Below are 20,638 nucleotides of genomic sequence, written 5' to 3' on the forward strand. Positions count from 1 at the left end.
AGTGAGGTGGGCAGAGCAGAAAAGCCGCTTCACAAACCCACTTTCGTAAAGAGTACCGACCCCAGGGCCAGGCCCCTCTTGCCTTTCCAACGCAGGGTTCAGTCGCCCTGGGCGTCAGGATCCCCTGATCTCGTCAGTCAGACAGATCACTCTACTCCTAGGGTGTGGAGAGAAGGAAGGGGTGGTAGAAGGACCTGAATTGTTCACTCCAACATTCCAAAGGGAAAGTGGCATCTATTTTCCTTCCTATTTTTGGCAGAGTTGGGAATGGGAGAATCAAAGAGAAGAGTCTCTTTTGGCCCCGTGCTGTCATCCTTGGGGGACTTGTCAGTAACAGCTGGATTAGAGACCTTGAGCATCACTTCACCTCTTGTTTGGGGCTGAGTAGCTTCCTGTTCTACACACAGTTACAAGCCAGAAGGTGTTTTGGTCCACAACCTTTCCCAGGAGCCCAGAGGGGCAGGTCTAGGGCTGCTTTCTTCTGCTGTGTCAGGCTGGGACTGGAGAGGCTCCCAGAGGCACCCAGAGCAGCCCTCCCCTAGGAGAGGGGTCCCTGCACCCCCCACAATTAGCTCTGAGGTAGGAGTGCAGGATATTCAGCAGTTGGTTCCCAATCTCTACCACCATTTCATGGGAATCCTAATCACCCTGTTGACTTAAAACAAATTATGCACAATGTGAGAGTTGCGAATTAAGTTTTACTTGGGGCAAAATGAGGACTGCAGCCTGGGAGACAGATAGCTCTGAGAAACTGCTCAGAGGAGTCGAGGGGAAGAGCCAGGATATGTAGGAGTTTTGCAACAAAGGGCAGGTAGTCGGAATGACAAAAGATTATTGTTAATTAAAAAAAATTTAGTGCTTTTCTCTGTATGGGAAGATGCAAGAGTCTGGACTCACTGAAATCATTCCTTTGATATGCACCTCAGCTACCTGGGGTCAGTATCCTGTTTTCACATCCTGAGTTTCCTCAGGGCTCACCATAGGGAGTGGCTGCAGTCTGATGGCTGCTAGATGGCAGGTGTTCTTTTCAGCCTTGAATTTCCTCACCAGCTCACGTTGGAGGGCTGCAATGTTGATGACTGTGACATCCTTTGTTTATTGATATGGCAGGAAATATTCCTTTTCTCAACCCCTAAGCCTGTTAACACTCTCCTGTTCTGTCTTTGCAGAGAAGTTTATTCCTCACAACGTGACATTATGAAATGTAGGTCTTTGACATTGGCAGGGCAGAAATATCACCCAGAAGATGCCATTTCAGTCCGAGGAGGCCAGACACCTGCAATATTCTCTAAGCTCTCTTGATAAAAATCCCCAGCCTGGGAACCCTCCCTCTGTCCATGGGCTTCTGGGACAAGTGGAACTCTAGATTCCAGATTCCTGGGTTCTTTCCACTGGTATAGAGTGATGTTTCCCAAAATTCATTCCACGGCGTGTAGTATGTGTTACATTAACAGTATCTTTATGGTCAGATAAGTTTGGGAAAGCCTGGGTTAACCAAAACTAAACAGGGTTTCTTTATCACAAGACTTTTCAGAGTCTTTGTATGAATATATGAAAAATTAATCTCTTAAGAGATTCTGAAGAGAGGATACACAAGGCAGTTTCTCAACCTTATTTGACCATAGAACTCTTCCGCACCACTGTTATTATTGTTGTTGTTATAATTATTTTATTGACATACCAAGGGACTTATGATGTATGGAATAAGACATTTAGGAAGTATTGGACTAGTAGAAAGAAAGCACTCCCAACAAAGACCGGAAAACCTGAAATCTGGTTCTGGTTCTGCTTCTGCTCAGCTATATGCCCTAGAAAGTCATCTTCACCTCACAGTGCCAGGCAAATGAACCCCTGTATGCGAGAAATTCTTTAGGAGCATAATGTGGAGAATAAAAGTGTCGAGGATTCTTATCCATGTTATTAATTTAATATGAATTTAATGGCCTGACTCAAACTTTCTCAGAAGCTCTAAATACAGGCTTTTGCCTTGGAAAAGGCATCTGTTTATGGCCAGACTGCAAAATCCCTGAGAAATTTTCCTCCAGCTTCTCTGGGGAATCCAAAAAGAGTGGAGTCTTTGATATGCTAGAGCAAGAAATCGGTTGGATTATCACAATTCACATTGAAGACGGCCTGCATTGGAAATGCGTCGTTTCGGTTGTGAAAAGGGACGGCTTGCCAGGTCCCGGGAGATGCACACTTCCACATTTCCGCATTTCCGCGTGCCACGGGCACTGCAGGTTCCGAGGATCCGGGCGGGGCATTACCGATCCATGTTGAGTTCCCTCTGTTCTCTCCATGGTCTTCAGAGTGTGTCTCTTTGTCCACTTACATGGCTTCTGGCTAGTCCCTTGGTAACTGATTGTTGGATGGTCTGAGGGGGAGATTTCACAGCCTTGTTCCTTCTCTGCCACCCCAGTTTCCATATCTCTTTGTAGAGAGTTGATCTTAGAGGGCCCTTACTATAATAGGTAGTCCTTTGAGCCATTCTTCCTTTGATACAGCCAAAGGTCCACAGCAACCCCCAATAGCTGTTGGCCCACAGGCCCCCCCATGGCTGTTGGTCGACAGACCCCCCAACGGCTATTGGTCCACAGCCTCTCCCTGCCCCCCCATGGCTCAGATCCCACCCGAGTGTCCCTGGAGTTTCCACAGCTCCTGAGAACCTCTCCCACTCAGTCTCTGCCCCCATCCCCAGGGCTAAGGTACTTCCAACAGCCTCAGTGGGTTCATTAGCCCCAGGAGTTTGGTTCCTCTGAGTCTCAAGGCAACAACTCCCATCCCCCATAAACAGGGCCCCTGACCAGAGCTAGTCCCATTGGTAGGTTTTGCTTTATTTGAGAAGAGGCCAAAGCAGCTCTGAAATAGCAGCGTCCTATTGCTGCTGAATTACCACAGATCTGTGGCTTAGAACAACTTAAATCTATTATCTTAAAGACTAGAGGTTGGAAGTCCTAAAATCAAGGTATTGGCAGGGCTGCATTCCTCCTGGAGGCTGTAGGGAAGAACCCATTTCTTTGTCTTTTCCAACTTCTAGAGGCCCCCTGCATCCCTTGGTTCATAGCCTCTTCCTCCACTTCAAAGCCAGCACTGAGGCATCTTCACATCTCTCACTCTGACTCTGCTTCCATTGATGCATCTCCTTTTCTGACTTTGAACCTCCTGCCTTCCTCTTAAAGGATCCTGTACTTACATTGGACCCACCCAGATGATGTAGATCCTTTACATAAATCACATCTGCAAAAGCCCTCTTGCCTTGTAAGGTAACATAGTCACAGATGTGGGGAAATAGGATTTGGACATCTTTGGGGGCCACTTTTCTGTCTAAAAAAGCTCCTTCTGGTTTCATGATTCCATGAGTCTCCCAGGTAGTGTCAGTAGCCCTCACCTGCCCATTTGTCACCCAACATTGCTTTTGTCTGGCCTCCGCCTTCTTCACATCTAGCGGCCCCATAGGGAAGTCTGTTTGCATCATGAGTTTCTCAGTTGAGGCATCTGAGCTGGGTGTGACCTCATCTGTAACAGCAAATGCACTTTACTCTCAGAGACTGGAGCTAATTCTCCAGTTATTCTGTTCCTCTGTGTGTGTCATGGGAACCCTCCCGTGGTGCAAGATCACACTTTACTCTCAAGATGGCGCCAGCCAGGTGGCCGCACGGGTCTCAGATGGCAGTGGAATTAAGCCTCTCTTCTCATCCCAGGTGACCTCTCCTGCTTCAACAGGTGAATTTGCCAAATTGAGTAGTATGGCCAGTGGAAGAAATAGTCTACCTTCCGGACGAGGTTTTGGCTCTTGCCAGGCCAAAACCTGGGTTTTTTGTTGCAACCTTGACTCTGCCAGTCCAGGTATTAAATTCTCATTGGGGTTTGGGAAGCATAGGCCCCCTGCATACAGTTCACTGCTCAGGGCCTGGGGACAGGTGGAAGGCTCCATTTTTCTGGCAGGGAAAGGCAGATAATCCACTTGGGGCACCACATGGCTTCCGTGTCAACAAGAGACTTATAGCTTCATAACCACCTCTTCAGCAGTTGCACTGAGCACCTATTGTGTGCAGGCACTGTACAGCACTGCTGTTGTCTTCCAAGTATTAAGGGGCCCCCAGATCCCCTTCCTTCCCCAAGTCAGCCACCGAATGCCTCTCTGGAATACATAATCTAGTATTTTAGCCACCTCAGAGATGATAGCTGGCGATAGCTGGCAGTCTCTTCTCCCAACCCACATGTGTTTTAAGGAATATTCATTCAACTACCTTTCACTGTTCCCTTAAAAATTAAAAGATGTCAAGCGTATTTCAAAGTAGGTGTTAAAATATAAATTAACTTTACTGAAGACAGAGAAGTATGGTGCAGATTTTAACCAGCACACAGCTCTTGCACTGTAAGGAATCTGTAGCAGGTTCTACGGTGATCCTGTTAGGCTGGTGCTGGACTTATTTAAAAGTATGTGTAAAAAAAAATTAATAAAAAATAAAAAAAGTACGTATAAAAGCCAAAGAGGTGAAACTTAAGAAATCCTTAGGATTTTGTAGGGGCCAGGCTGTCTTTGTTTTGTTTATTGGGTTTTTGGAAATTTAAGGCGAGGCTTGTTGCTTTTCCAGCCACAAAGTATGGTAAAGTAAATGTAATGTGATGGGATTTCAGCGTGCAGACACCGATCACAGAATGCCCCAAGTGGAAGTCCACGTATATCTTACGTGAACATTGAACCTGTGTTTAAAATGGTATACAAAAAACAAAACAAAACAAAATGGTGTATGTGGGCAAGGAAAGTGAAAGCATAGACAGCTAAAGCACAGTCAATAATAGCAAATGAAACTAGTTTGAATCTTTGAAGGCAAAGGAGTCCAAGATCGGTTTTGCAGGGTGAGTGTATAAGGGTGAACAAACAGGCAGACTTTCCCCTAAGCTGATTAGCAAATGATGCATAGACTATGGGGAAGCTTAGGAAGAAGGGGGATTGGTTTTGATTTGTGCCTTAGTCTGGTTCTAGAGTGAATGGGATTCATGCTGGGGACCGCCCCGCCCCCCACCATATCACCTCAGCTCAGTGGTCCTGCCTCTGAGGCTTGTGGAAATCAGCTGAATGAATCCCTCTTTTCTGTAGCAGCCCCTCAGACACATAGGGAAGCAGGGAAGGGACCTCTAATGCCCTACTGGAGACGTCTCTTCCTCAAATTATGCATCCCCAGGACTTCTGGGCTTTCTTATGTAATATAACTTTTTAATTTTATTTTTTTACATCCACTGTAATTTCATCACTAATTTCATGAATGTCTTGGTTCATGGGAAAGAGAGATGCCAGAGTCTTTCTAGTTCATTCTTTTGGGCTGTTTGTTTCAGGGAAATGATTTTATGCTGATAGCAACAACATATAGGGGGTTGGCAAGTCTTTGCCCTGGTGCACGCCCTGCTCCTCCCCGGCTTCCCTTCTTATCTGAGAACAGGCTAATTTACTTAGTTTTTTGATGTGACTTAGCTAGAAAGTGCCCACAGAGACACTCACTAAGGAAGCAGTTCATTTACTAAATTTTGGCTTCAGTTGTAATTGGAAAAGCTTTATCTCTCCGTTTTCAGATCCATGAACTTTATAGCATAAACATGTCCCGAAAATATCATCTAATGGGAAAAGTGGACTTTTTTATTGAGTTAAATCAACTTCATAATCACAAATAAATCTGAACGTTTTTCCAGCACTTATAGTTCTATACCATGACCTGTGTGATGATTACATCGCCATGAAATGAAATGAAATAATGAAATGAAATGAAGTGAAATGAAATGAAATGGACCAGAGCCGAGGCAGACGGGGGCTTCCTTGCAAAGCTGAGTCTTTGTTACTGGTCTCTTCTCTCTCTGAACCATTACACAGGCACTGGCCTCCATGGAGTAATTTTCCACTTATGCTGCAGGTAGAACAAGTCAGCCAGTTGGCCGTGTTTATAGAGGCAGCTTTAGACTATCACAGACAGTCCACAGAGATTCTGCAGGAGCTACAAAGCAAGCTACAGATGCGGTAAGAGCCTTCACGTTCATTACAAGCCTAGGGCTGCAGAGTTAAAATCAATCGAAATCTCTCTCTCTCTCTTTCTCTCCATCTCCCCTTTCCCACTGCCCCGTTCTGTTTTGAATTTTCTGTAGCTGGCTTTCCTGGTTGGGTGTGTGGTAGCACTGAGGTAATAAATACATGGCTTTGGCCAATAGGACAGAACTGGGAAAAGGGACCCGGCAGCTTTTCTCCTTTTTCTTTTCGCTCAAGGCCTTATTCATGACCTGTGTTTAGGGCAACTGAAGTTGCTCGCTTGCCTTCAAGTTCAGCCCTTACAAAGCTGTCCTGGCTTCATTGCTGACTTGATGAGAGTGTAGCTGAGGGTGGGATGGCATATACCCCTTCTCCAACATCTAGCGGTGTGGAGAGGAATGAGTTGATATTCAGATAGTATGTAAATATCTCGAAAAAGATGTGTTTTTACTTCAGCAACACAAATATCAAGCCATGTTCATAATATTGACTCTGAGAGATATTGAAAGACTCAAAAATACCCTCTGAATGGTCAAAGAAAGATTGCTGTGTTCCTTATGACTTTATTGATAAGCATATTCTCTACTTTTCTGAAAATCAGTGATATATGTAGTGTGCACGGTAACCCTATTAATTAAAATACTGGGTTAAAAAACTACTCTATTTTTTGACCAGGTTTGATAACAGAAAATTGTTTTATACAGGATTATTATAATGAATAAATTTGGAGAGATTTTGGTTAAATCAAGGCAATAATTATAGAGGGAAGACGAAAGGTGCGTACAATCTCTGAACCATTCACTTTTGTAGGCAGGTAGCTCATCTACTGTTCACGTGAGCATCTTTTCATAATTCCGTCTTTATACGAGGAAAAAGAGAAGGAAGCTAACATTGTTGAGTGCCCAATTCATTCCTGGTACTTGCTAGATGCCTCAGAGACTTTATGAGAGACAAATACTTTACAGATACAGGCATACCTCAGAGATACTGCGAATTCGGTTCCAGACTACCACAGTAAAGTGAATATTGCAATAAAGTGAGTCGCATGAATTTTTTTGGCTTTCCAGTACATATAAAAGTTATATTTACACTAAACTGTAATATGTTAAGTGTGCAATAGCGTTATGTCTAATTTCCCCCCCAATTTATATACCCTAATTTAAAAATACTTTATTGCTAAAAAATGCTAACCATCATCTGAGCTTTCAGCAGGTCCTAATCTTTTTGCTGGTGGAGGGTTTTGCCTCAATGCTGGTGGCTGCTGATTGATCAGGGTGGTGGTTGCTGAAGGTTGGGGTGGCTGTGGCAGTTTCTTAAAATAAGACAACAATAAAGTCTGCAGCATCAGTTGACTCTGCCTTTCACGAATGATTTCTCTGTAACATGCAGTGCTGTTGGATAGCATTTTACCCGCAGTAGAACTTCTTTCAGAGTTGGAGTTAATACTCTCAAACTCTGATGCTGCTTTATCAACCAAGTTTATGTAGTGTCCTAAGCCCTTTGTTGCCATGTCAACAGTCTTCCCAGCATCTCCACCAGGAGCAGAGTCCCTCTCAAGAAACCCCTTTCTGTGCTCATCCAGAGAAGCAGCTCCTTGTCCGTTCAGGTTTTGTCACAGGATTGCAGCAGTTCAGTCCCATCTTCAGGCTGCACTTCTAATTCTGGTTCTCTTGCTGTTTCCACCACATCTGCAGTTACTTCCTCCACTGAAGTCTTGAACCCTTCATCCACGAGGGTTGGAACTCCTCTTCCAAACTCCTGATAATGTTGATATTCCGACCTCTTCCCATGAAACATAAATATTCTTAATGGCATCTAGAGTGATGAATCCTTTTCAGAAGGCTGTCAACTTACTTTGCCCAGATCTGTAAGAGGAACCACTATCTATGGCAGCTTGAGCCTTATAAAATGTATTTCCTCAAGAATAAGACTTGAAAGTAGAAATTACTCCTTGATCCATGAGCTGCAGAATGGATGTTGTGTTAGCAGGCATGAAAAGAACATTGATGTCATTGTACATCTCCATCAGAGCTCTTGGGTGACCAGGTGCATTGTCAATGAGCAGTAATATTTTGAATATTTGAAAGGAATCATTTATTCTGAGTGGTAGGTCTCAACAGTGGGCTTAGAATATTCAGGCAACCATGTTGAAAACAGATGTGCCATCATCCAGGCTTTGTTGTTCCATTTATAGAGCATAGGCAGAGTAGGTTCAGCATAATTCTTAAGGGCCTTGGGATTTCCAGAGCGGCAAATGAGCACTGCTTTCGACTAAATGTCACCAGCTGCAGTAGCCCCTAACAAGAGAGTCAGGCTGTCCTTTGAAGCTTTGAAGCCAGGCATTGACTTCTCCTCTCTAGCTATGAAAGCCTTAGATGGCATCTTCTTCTAGTAGAAGGCCGTTTCATCTACGTTGAAGATCTGTTGTTTAGTGTAGCCACCTTCGTTAATTACCTTAGCTGGGTCTTTTGCACAGCTTGCAGCTTCTGTGTCAGCACCCTGTACTTTTGTTATGGAGACAGCTTCTTTCCTTAAACCTTTTGAACCAATTTTTGCTAGCTTCAGACTTTTCTTCTGCCCTTTCCTCACCTCTCAGCCTTCTTAGAATTAAAGAGAGTTAGGGCCTTGCTCTGGATTAGGCTTTGATTTAAGGGAATGTCGAAGTTGGTTTGCTCTTCCATCCAGATCACTAAAACTTTCTCCATATCAGCAATAAGGCTGTTTCTCTTTCTTACCATTTGTGTGTTCCCTGGAGCAGGACTTTTCATTTCCTTCAAGAACTTTTCCTTTGCATTCACAACTTGGCTGTTTGGTGCAAGAAGCCTAGTTTTTGGCCCGTCTTGGCTTTGGACATGCCTTCCTCTCTCAGCTTAAGCATTTCTAGCTTTTGATTTAAAGTGAGTGACATGAGACTCTATCACTTGGGGACTTAGTTGGCCTAAGTTCAGTATTGCTGTGGCTCAGGAAATAGGGAGGCCGAGGAGAGGGAGAGAGATGGGGGAACAGCCAGAGGTGGTAGCTGGAGCGGTCAGAACACAAGCATTGATTAGTAACGTTTGCCGTCTTACGTGACGCAGTTTGTGGGGCCCGTAGTGATTCCAGCAGTAACATCAAAGATCGCTGATCTCCACCGCAAATGTAATAACAAAGAAAAACTTTGAAATATTTTGAGAATTACCAAAATGTGACATAGAGATACAAAGTGAGCAAATGCTGTTGGAAAAATGGCACCTATAGACTTGCTGTACTCAGGGTTACCACAAACCTTCAATTTATAAAGAACACAATATCTGCGGAAGTGCAATAAAGCGAGGTATGTCTGCATATAGTTGAAAAACTACATTCGGGATATCAAAGCTCTCACCTTGGGCTACTCAAGTATCAACGTGTAAAAATCACCCCTTTCACAAGCATCTCCTAGGACCTAAATTTGTAGGCTTATCAAGGCAGAGCAAACATAGGCTTGGAGGCTTTGCTTTCTTCCTCAAGTGTCTGACTGATCTTAAAATGTGTATTACAGAATATCGGCTGCATCCAACGTCCCCAGACGAGAATACAAGCCACGGCCCATGAAAAGGAGTCCTAGTGAGCTCAATGGGGTGTCCACCACGTCTTCAGCAAAGACAACAGGTGAGATGATTGTTCTGTGGGTGCTGTGTGCCTTTCCGTACGGCTCTGCTGGAAGCGTCTGCTTATTGCTGTACAGTATTCTGTGTGATTACACAGAGATCCCGGATTTCTCTCTTAGGTTATTTGGTGAATTCCTTTTCCCCCTCGTAATGCCTCCTTTCCTGCTTCCTTGTTTCGAGTCCTTTTATCAAGGAAGAATTCCGTCACTTTGCTTATTGCCTTCTAATGTGTTAACACTTCGCCATAGAAACATCATGCTACATTTATCCTTTATGTTTACATTTTAACTCTTTCAAAATATTTTACCGATTTTAAGAAAGTTTAAATTAGCATTTGTTGAGCACCTGTTATATAGCAGGCACTGCCTTAAGCGCTGCATCATTATTTTTTAATTAAACAAATGGCACAAATATATTCCTAAATAAAACAGTCGGACTGAGAAAAGTAACATTCAGCTGGTATAAATCATGCTCTAATCTCCTGTGATCACCCACTCCATCCCAGGCTCCTCCCTAGATGTAGCCATTGTTAAAAATTTGGTATGAACACTGTCCTATCTATTAATGTGCATAGGTAGATACACTATATACACACCATTTTAGGTTTTTTTGCTGTTTTTCAAATACAAGATCGTACTAGATGTATTGTTCTGCGGTTAGCTTTTGTAAATGTATCATTATTTCTTGAAGTTATTTCCATGTCATGCATATAGCTCTATCTCACTATTAAAAAAAACTTTATTGGAGTATAGTTTATTTACAATGTTGTGTTAGTTTCAGGTGTACAGCAAAGTGAGTCAGTTATACACGTACATATATTCACTCTTTTTTGGATTCTTTCCCCATGTAGGTTATTACAGAGCATTGAGTAGAGCTCCCTTATTAGTTATGTATCTTATACATAGTAGTGTGTATATATGTCAATCCCAATCTTCCAATTTTTCCCCCTGGTAACCATAAGTTTGTTTTCTGCATCTGTGACTCTATTTCTGTTTTGTAAATAAGTTCATTTGTACCATTTTTTAGATTCCACATATAAGCAATATCATATATTCGTCTTTCCCTGTCTGACTTACTTCACTCAGTATGATAATCTCTAGGTCCATCCATGTTGCTGCATATGACATTATTTCATTCTTTTTATGGCTGAGTAATATTCCATTGTATATATGTTATCCCCCTATTTTTAATGGCTTCATAGTTTTCCATTATATATACCACTTCCCTATTAATGGAGATTAAGGTTGTTTCCAGTTATTTGCTAAAAGGAATGTCCTTTATCTGCCTCTACATGCTGATGGGCAAGTCTTTATTCAAAATGAAATCGCTGAGTTAGAGTGAATGCATTTGAGTGAGTGTAGATATTTCCAAATTACCCTTGCTAAAACAAATGCACTACCATTAATGTAGCAATGCCTGCTTCCCCTTACCTGTGTCATTAGACTTCAATTTTTGCCAAGCATTAATGGATAAAAAATGATTCTTGGCGTTGTGCACAACTGTTGACTTGAGAATCCACGATAGTTTGCCTGTGGTGCTGTGTCTATTACTGCTGCCTACTTCCCATGGTTTTGAGGGATTAGAGATGCTCTGCTGAGTGAGGTGCACTGGTTTCTAGTTTTCTGGCTGGTTGCGTTCCTCATGGCACTGATTCAGGTCCCTGCACTCAGTACTCCTTCCTGGAGGCAGACGCCTGGACTCCTAGGTACTCGGTACAAAACCAGGATGGGAGGACTCACCAGGCTGCTCTTTTCCCAGAATGCCAACCTGTCATGCAGCTCCCCAAACCACCCACTCTGAGTTTCGGGTATCCTCCAAGTCCGCTTTCGTTACATCTCTCTTTGGGAGCCATTTTGAGCTTCATTTCCTCCATCTGCTGCTCTCCATCTTTCAGATATTCCTTATATTCCTCATAATTTAATGTTCTACCAACAGTGTTCATTCTTGTTTTCCAACATTATTTGGAATTAAAGACATACCTATTTTATAATTGTTAGTGATCTGATGCATGAAAGGAAGGCTGTGATCTTGCACTCCGTTTGCTGGAGTCGGCCTTCAAGTCATTCAGTGTCATACGTCCCACTGGTTGCATCTCTCTGCTGTTTGTAACCCAAGATGGCTTTAGGTGCTTAATGGATCTAGACCTAGATAATCTTGAATCACATCATGAGAAAATTATTCTTTTTTTCAATTCTCTTGCAGTCATTTTGGTTTCAAGGAGATAAAGCCACAGCTTTGTGCTGGAATATTTTCATGTCTAGGTTTAACAGAGGAGATAGGCCTCAGGCTAAAAGTCTTTTGCAGGCAAGAGTACCTAGCTTGAATTTAGTAAAACTGTCTATTTTTCATCATAATTATTCTCATGATTACAGTCTCTTTATAGCATTTGGTACTGCTTTTCAATTTACATTTTGATGTAATGTTTCATATAAAGTTATTTGAATAAAATTGCTTTCATTAAAATATTATCAAGAGGTTACCCAGGTATAGCTCTCTGGGAACTTCTTTTGTGTCATATTAGGGTAACACTAGTTTCTGTTTAAAAAAGAGAAGACTCCCAAAGTACAATGAATGCTCAACAAAATAAGATTTTCTCACTCATTCAACCATCCAGGGAGAATATTCCAAGAGAATGAATGGTTCTTGTCCATGGAGTCACCCAGGAGCCTAGGCTGATGACAGCTCTGCCATCTTCATCACCCTGTGGCTTCCAGGTTGTCCTAGTTGCTGTCACTCCTGCCAGAAGGAAAAGGCGAGAAAGAATAGAAGGCGAGGCTAGACATTTCCTCTGAAGCCAGCGAGGCAGGAGTGACATGCTCACACATTCCAGGGGTGAGAACTCAGATTCAGTGACCACAGGTCATGGCAAAGCAAGTTGGGACGTGCAGTCTCTAGCTGGGCAGCCACACCTAGTTACACCAGGAAATACACAGCAGGCACTAGTCCATGAAAATGATGGAATTCTGCTGGACAGGAATAGACTGTGTCAGTGAAAGATTAGACCCTGGTTCTGCTCCCTGGAGGTGGTGGGAGGAATCGCTTTTGTCCTTTATCCTGTAGGTCCCTAGATTTGCCTTCTCAGAAGTCCTTCATAGCTTCCATATCTTCACTTCACTTCTGAAGTGGGGTGTGGGATGTTGCCTCCTCTGAGAAGTGTGCTTACTGCTGCTTAGGGGCCTTGAGGGTTCTTCGGCGTTCAGTAGATGCAGATGTTTTCAGGTGAGACCCGCACTTCCCTTCACAATTCAGTGCTTCCAAAAACGTAATAGCTTCTGATCTATATCTCCCAGGCAGTTCCATGGGTAAGTACTCATCCAAGTTTCTTTCTTAATTGTAGCTCTTAAGACTGCCTTCCTTCTTTCCTTTCTTGTCTAACCTTTCTTAACTTATGGAGGCTACCTTGAGGCCATGTGAAACAGCAGACTTGAGTGAGAAGGCAGTACCTTTAAAGTAATCTTTGCCATGGAACGAGGTGCCTTCGTTCGGTTGAGGGAAGTCTCTGAGAATGATTTGGAGCACAACCTTCTTATTGTCTGTTCTTTGGGGTACAGAAGCTTTTCAGATGCACTGGGACCCAACCTCTGATTTTTCTCTCTTCCCTTTTATCTTTGCTTGCAAACTGGGCAATTCTTCTCTTTCTTATAATAACTTGCTAGATGTACCAAGGAGGAGGTAACATCCACTAACGTTGTTTTCTCCAGTTCCTTCCTTTCGAGCTCCTGATATGTGGTACACTTCGAAAGTTTTACCAGATGTTTTCCCTCACCCTAAGAAGGGTCATCAGCTTTCACACTGCTTATATCTGTCTCTTCTTCATCACTGCCTGGCCACGGAGTCAGGGCCACTAATCTTAGCTTTTATCATGACAATACCCCACTTCTGGTACCAGGTTTTGCATGAGTTAGGGTGATAGCAGTTGCTGTTGTACAGAGACCGAGGAAAGCAGTGGTTCAAACAAGATAGAAATTAAGAATGGACGTCCAGGGCTAGAGATTTTCTCTTAGGGAAATGAACCAAAGGTAGTTCACATCACTTCCACTCACATCCCACAGGGGAGAGCTTAGTCACAGGACCACAACTAGCTGCAAAGGTTAGGGGGCAGATTAGCTGGAGAGCCACATCCTAACATTATATTATTGTGAAGAAGGAAAGAGAGGGTTTTTGGTGGTCAGCTTGCAGTTTCTACCACATAAATCTAACGACAAATATGTTGTGGAAGAAAGTGTCTGACATAATTCATTTCTGTTAGAATGCGGTACCATGTACAAGCAGTATGGGAATGTACATTAGGATAACATAGGGGCTGGCAAGCTTTCTTTGTAGAGGGACAGGTCATAAATAGTTTACACTTTGTGGGCTATACGGTCTCTGTTGCAACTACTCAACTCTGTTTTGGCGTGGAAACAGCCACAGACAATGTGAAAATGGATGGGCATGGCTGTGCTCCATTAAAACATTAGGCCATAGTTTGCCAACCCCTGGGGTCACTCATTGGGAAATCAACTTAGCAGTATCTGTCAAAATGAAGAAAAATGTGTATATACTCTCAGTGGCTCCATTCCTAGAAATGTATCCTAAAGAAATAATTTAAGCAAAAGCATATTCCTGTATCTATTACAGCACTATATAGAGGAAGAAAAACTTATAAGTGGAAACAGCCTAATGGCCAATATTTATTTATAAACATGGAAATTATGTAGCAACATAAAAATGTTTATGGTCTGATATTAAGTTGAAAAGAAAGACACAGAATTATAAGTGTACTATGATTACGACTTATAAATCAGTATCTGCATGTAGACCAGGCTAAATGGTAGGAATCTGGACAATATTTTCCTTTTTTAAAGATATTCTTTAAATTGTATTTCAATAAGAATCTTTGAATAAACAGAAATGCATTTCATAATGGGAAAATTGATGGCTTTTGAAGAATAGGTGTACTTCCTTCTTTAAAGAAAATTGTGTACCCCATTATATTCTCCATTCTCCCCACCCCCAGGAAGCTCAATGCCAGATGTGAAGTTCAAGCATAGCAGTCATTAAAATGACCACAGCTAGTGTGTGTGCGCCCCCCGCCTTTGATGAGGGTGACCATGCATCCTAGTTTGTTTGGGACAGTCCCAGTGTATGTCTGTTGCTCTAGTATCGTTTTTAATAGTTCCCTTCCACCTTTACTCACGAGTGCTCTTGTTTGGATGAAAATACATTGTTTCCCTACTTTTTACGGCTTTACTTTTCTATTTATGGTCTATGAAACTTCTATTCTGAATAAGCATATTATTGTAAGCCATTTCAAAATTTCTGTTTAGAAAGAAGCTGGGTATAAACAAGCTAACTAAAAATTTTGGAAACAAGTCCAACACCAGCCCACCTCTCTCCCTGTATCATATCTGAATGAAACAGAATCAGCAGACCCCAGGACCCTAGGACTCAATCCCTACCCCACCTGCTCTACCCTTGCAGCCTGCATCCAAACAGAGCGGTAGTTCTTGGAGATGAGGCATCCAGTCAAGCTCCCAAGATGCTGTGCTCTCATTTGCTATGAGAGAGAACTCAGCTTTCCTTTGATGAAGGTGTCTTCACCTACCTATTGGGATACTAAATTTGACCTCTCAGACTGGCATAAAGTAAAAATGAAAAAGTATTTTAATTAAAGTATCACTTAAGGACATAAGGACATAGCATTTGAGTGCCAGAAATAAGCCAGGTATTATTATTTGATGCTTTATATACATAACTCGTTTCATCCTCATAACAATATTACAAGGAAGGTGATAAAAAATAAAACAATAATAAATAATAACAACATAGCAGTTACACATATTGAGTACTTACTGTGGGTCAGGTCACATATTAAATACTTCAGACACATTTCTAGTATTATTATTATGCCCATTTTACAGATGAGTAAGTCGAGGCTCAGAGAGGTTAAGTGAGATTTCCCCTTACCACACAGCCAGTAAGTAGCAGAGCTGGGAATTTCACCTTATAGATTTTTCATTTTATATCATTAAGAAAGAATACTGGGGAAAAAAAAAAGAAAGAATACTGGGGAATGTTAGCAAATGTTCAAGAGCATCGGGAATGATTTCTTTCCAAGATTCTTGATCAGAGGGAATCGGGCCAGCAAGTGGTTGCAAAGGGAGTCTGTTGTATGCGTCTCACTTGGAAGAAGAAAACACTGATAGGACAGTGAGTTCCTTGGCTTCCTCATCCAGACTGTGCATGTCAGTGCTTATGTTCCCTCCTTCTTGGCCAGTAGCTCAGTCCCTAGGCAGATTAAGTTGTTAGAAGGGTGATGGTCAGCCAGAGATCACAGATGTTCAAAAGATGGCTTTTAAGAAGGCTCAATGTCCACAACTAGATTCTCCATGGTGGCAAACTCCACGACATGCCTCTGCCCTTCCTAGGTTGCCTCTTCTAAAGTTCCCTTGGCAGTAGCTTTAGTCCCCAACTCCAGCATCAGGCTTCGTTGATTTGTGGGGAGAATTTGCAAGTGTGAAGGGGTCCTGTACTGTTTGTATCTAAGGCACAGTTTCAGAAGAAAATGGTATTTTATAGCCTGCATTAATGGGAAATTACTTTCCATTAGGATTCAGAATGATTTGCACATAATGTTTATAAAGTGAAGGAAAAATGTCAAGCATTTCACTAACAATATAAAGCAAAGCTCACAGGACTCTGCCAGAAATGAATTCCAAGAACATTTTCTTCATCATTTCTTCTTTCTAAAGAAAAAAAAAAGGGGGAGAGGAAAGGACATAGATCAATTAGGCAGAATCTATGGTGGGACTGAGATGGAATCTTTGATAATATCATTTCTAGGTACTTAGGAGAGTGAATAAAGTGAGCCACACGTGCGGGGGTGCGGGGAGGGTGGTAGAAATCACATCTTGAAATGAGGGATTGCAGGCAAAATCCAAGTTTAGGCCCTGGCTAGGAGAAACCACTGCCTGTCCAAGCCCCTGAGTGTGGGGTCATGACGCCTCATCAGCGTGGGCTGCCTCTGTGTCCCCAAAGAGAAAGGGAGGCCAAGAAAAGTCTTCGCGCTAAAATGCGTGCCTGGGCCGTTCCCAGAAAATCCTTGGTTTTGAGGAAAATGCATAGGAACTTGTGACCTATGCTCAAGCATCTTCCCTACCCTGGCTGAGTTATCGCTTGCTGAATTTTAAATGTAAAGACTAGAGGACAGAGTATCTTTTCCATTTTTTTAATCAACTCATTTACTTACGAAGGTTTTCTTTTTCACTGCTCTTGTTAAAGAGGGCACCGCTTTGTATAGTCACCGCTGAGGATTAATGTGGACCAAAGTGAGATCGACGTTAAGAACATGGAAGGCAGAGATGAGCGAACAAATGCGGGTTCCAAATGTGTGCTACAGACATCTCAGAGTGAGGCAAGATAAATCTCTCAAATGGCTTATGTTAAGACATTCTAACTCCCTGTAGGTATAAAGAGACTTTTATAAATTCCTTGACACTTCTGAGGGGGCTCGGATATAATGTCTAGAGCCTAAGACGTTCCCCTCATTGGAGTGAAATCTCTAGGATTACATTAGAAAATAAACATCTATTCAAAAGTAAAGTGTGAGGCGTGAAACTTAAAGAAGACGCACACTCTGCAAATAGAAATAGATGTATTTTTAATCTAAATTTCCAAAGAGGAAATTAAAATTTCACACAGCAGTGACAGTGGTGATTGCCCAGTCAGCAGGTTATTTTGTACTTTTTCTCTTCTGTCCTTCCCAGAAGGACAGAAGAGAAAAAGTTTTTTTTTTCTTTGCCACCAGCCCTCCCCCAATATCCATTTCTGTATATTATTAGTAGTGGTTCAGAGTCAGAATTATAGACAAAGAGAAATAAGCAAGCCATGTTGGCATTCAGATTCTGGCACTTATTTGCTGTGTGACTTTGGGAGAGTTTCTTAACATCTCTGGACTGATTTGTGCTTGTCCCTAAATGAAGTGATTGGACTCAGTACATTCCAAGTTTCTTTTCCAGCTCTAAATTCTGTGCCTGCAATATTTATCTTTTATGAGTACCCAGCATTCTTAAAAATTTGAAAAGTGCACAGATTGAACATTTTTATATATTCTGTATTTTAATAAATATGATTAAAAATTAAAATGTGAGCTATGATTATTATTGTTGATCAGTAGCCATTGATGCGGGAAAGGGGAAGAGTCCTCGTTTTATTTTTCATTTCGAGGAAGCTTTAGAGGGAAAGGTTTTCTCACTGCAGGGAATGGTTTCCTGTAACTTCTAAATAGTCTGTAAAAAGAGTTTACAAAAGCCTATAGGATGTAATTTCTAACTTAGTTGTAGGAATTTTAATACTACTTGGCTGAAATGGTTATATTATCTCAAATGCATATTTTAAAATCTTAGTATATATTCTACAATGATATGATTGGTCTTTAAGCTAAAATTTAAAATGCTGTTATCTAAATATTAATATAGTACTTAAAAACGTCTTAAAAAATAGCCAGTAGAAGTCTTTTTCCAGGGGTTATAAACAGAGCAGCCATGCAGCGCAATTCCAGAGGACTTTATGTTTGAATCCACATGAGTGACACCCCCTGGAGCTATCAAGTGGATGTGGCCTCAGGTGCAAACCCTAGTGCTAGATTATGGGAATGAGAGACATAGGGAAAGTGTAAGAAAACAGTGCCAGGCCAGGGATAGGTACCTGACAGCAGACCTCCGAGTCAGGAGCACCACAGGCAGAGGAGCCTGTAGCCGACTAGAGAACACTTGCCCTGTCCAAACAGCAGCTGCTTGTTGCCTGAGAATGTGGACCTAGAATAGCCAGCCTTTGTGATTTTCCAAGAGAAGCCAGAAATCATATATTTATGTGCAGTCTCCTGATTTTTAAAATATTGGCAACTCATCCACACTGCACAAAGCAAGGAGCAGGCCAAGCAAAACACCATCTGCAAGCTGATCCCTATGCCAGCGGCCAGCGAGCCACCTCTGATGAAGGCTGTCATGTGTCTTCCCTTTTCCCTTAACTCAGAGTGGCAAAGGCAACCACAAGCATTGGACCTAGTTGTAGTAGAGAGGTCACCTCCCAGGAAACTTTGATAAAGAAATGGGCCACAGCGTCTGAGAAGTCTGCAAAAGTCATCTCCATGTACAAGGGAAAGCTTTGTAAGGGGGAGAGGGCGCAAACTTTACTAGTTAAACCTACCTCATATAACCTGTGTGAGTGGCAGAGGATTGGTGTTAAGGTAAAAACAAACTACACATGCTTATTTTTATAGGTTATAACGATGAAGCTTGAGTTCCATTGACAAGTCATTTTACGAAACCACATCTCCTATGGATAAATACAGACTTCTTATTTCTAGAAAGATAGTTCATAGACTTTTACTAGACTTTACTTACGAGTTTACTACTTGACTTAGTCAGCTTGAGCTGCTATAATGAATACTAGACTAAGGGGCTTAAAGCAACAAACATTTATTTCTTACAATTCTGGAGTCTGGGAAGTTCAAGATCAAGGTGCCAGCAGGTTCGGTGTCTGGTGAGGCCCCTTTTCCTGATTTGCAGATGGTTGTCTTCTCGTTGTGTCAGTACCTGGTGGCACTAATCCCATTCTTGAGGGTTCCACCCTCAGGACCTTGTTGCCTCCCAAAGTCCCCCCGTCCAAATACCACCACTTTCGGGATTGGGACTTCAACATCTGAATATTGGGGGGATCACAAACATTCAGTCCGTGGCATTAACTGTAGAGTAATACTTAAAATTTGCAGGTAAGGAAATCAGGGCCCAGAGGTGACCTAATCCAGAGCTGAAGTTTCTGTCCCATGTGTTCTTACCCAGTGGACAAAAATAGTGCTTTACAGATGTTGAACAAAATGGGTTTTGTGGCATTTATTAGAGTTACATACCAATGCTGTGTCTGGGTCAGCTCAAGGGAAAGTGTTAGCTTCAAAAAATTTTTGCTGCAAGAGCTTGAGATTTTAGATTGGAAAAAAAAAAATGACAACTTTTGAAGAGAACGTGAACCAGATATGCTCATTCTAATTCAAGAGAGTTGGTGTCTAATATGTTGGGCGTGGTGCCTGGCCCAAAGTACACTCTCGGTGTTTGAGAATGAGTGTGAATCAGAGAGAGACTTGAAAGTTCCAAGTCAGTTTTTTTTTGCCCCATCATGTTAAGAGATGAACTCTCTAGTCAGATGGTACAGGTATGGTAAGTCCCAGGGGAACTGCTGAGTCCACCTGTTCTCAGGTACCGTCCTCTCTGTCCCTTAGCTGCCCCTGGGTAGCAGAAGTCATATGGAAACACCTCTGTATTCCAGATCTGAGGCCAGGAAATGAGTAGAAAACAAGCTCACCCAGCCAAGATAGGTGTCACCTGCCTTACTGTTAAGTGGGCTTTGGAGTCAGAGGAAGGCCCAAATCCTGGCTCTTACCTCTGGGTCAAAATCCTGTCATCAAAAGAACCAGAATTATCACCCCCAACTGCATGGGGTTATTCTAATGATTAAATTAGATCATGTAAATAAGAGGTGTTGGGCATTCATGGTACTTGCTACAGAGTAAGAGTCCACGACACAGCGGCTGTTAACGTTGCATAATTGGTTATCTGATTTCCCAGCCTACAGCAGACTGGAAGCAGCAGATTAGAAAGGCCTGGGGGACTGCTTCGGGAAGGCCCACTGTCGGCAGGAAAAAGTGACAGGTCGCAGCCTGACTACAGGGGAGGCGAGAGAAAAACTATAAAAAGCAGGAACAAAAACTCAAAAGGCACAGAAGTCTGGGGCATTTACTAAAAGACAAAGAGTCCTCCTCAGGTCAGTAGCTTCCGTAGACTCCATACCTTATACCCTGATGGGCACTTATGTTGACAGCAGTTGTGTGAATTTTACTTCTCTCTCCAGCCCCTTCCCCTCCCCCCCAAAAATAGGAGTGGGGGTTGTAGCTTGCCTTTCGATTGGGGTGCTCTGACCAAATGCTTCCAGGTACTGAAACCCCCAGAGTCAG

The 20,638-nt window shown here is 42.5% G+C and overlaps 1 protein-coding gene and 1 pseudogene across 10 annotated transcripts in view; one reads left to right on the forward strand and one right to left on the reverse strand.

Annotated features, from left to right (window-relative positions):
* SH3GL3 (SH3 domain containing GRB2 like 3, endophilin A3) overlaps positions 1-20,638 on the forward strand; it is a 302,977-nt gene that overhangs the window by 270,981 nt on the left and 11,358 nt on the right. For all 10 annotated transcript variants that reach the window (XM_057721494.1, XM_057721495.1, XM_057721492.1 and 7 more), the window contains 2 exons: positions 5,910-6,013; positions 9,540-9,649. In XM_057721494.1, the coding sequence (XP_057577477.1) occupies positions 5,910-6,013; positions 9,540-9,649 (214 nt within the window). The remainder of the gene's footprint in view (positions 1-5,909; positions 6,014-9,539; positions 9,650-20,638) is intronic.
* On the reverse strand, positions 7,242-8,927 carry LOC130846644 (tigger transposable element-derived protein 1-like; annotated as a pseudogene).

Source organism: Hippopotamus amphibius, chromosome 2, assembly GCF_030028045.1.
Source record: "Hippopotamus amphibius kiboko isolate mHipAmp2 chromosome 2, mHipAmp2.hap2, whole genome shotgun sequence".
Classification (NCBI taxonomy): domain Eukaryota; kingdom Metazoa; phylum Chordata; class Mammalia; order Artiodactyla; family Hippopotamidae; genus Hippopotamus; species Hippopotamus amphibius.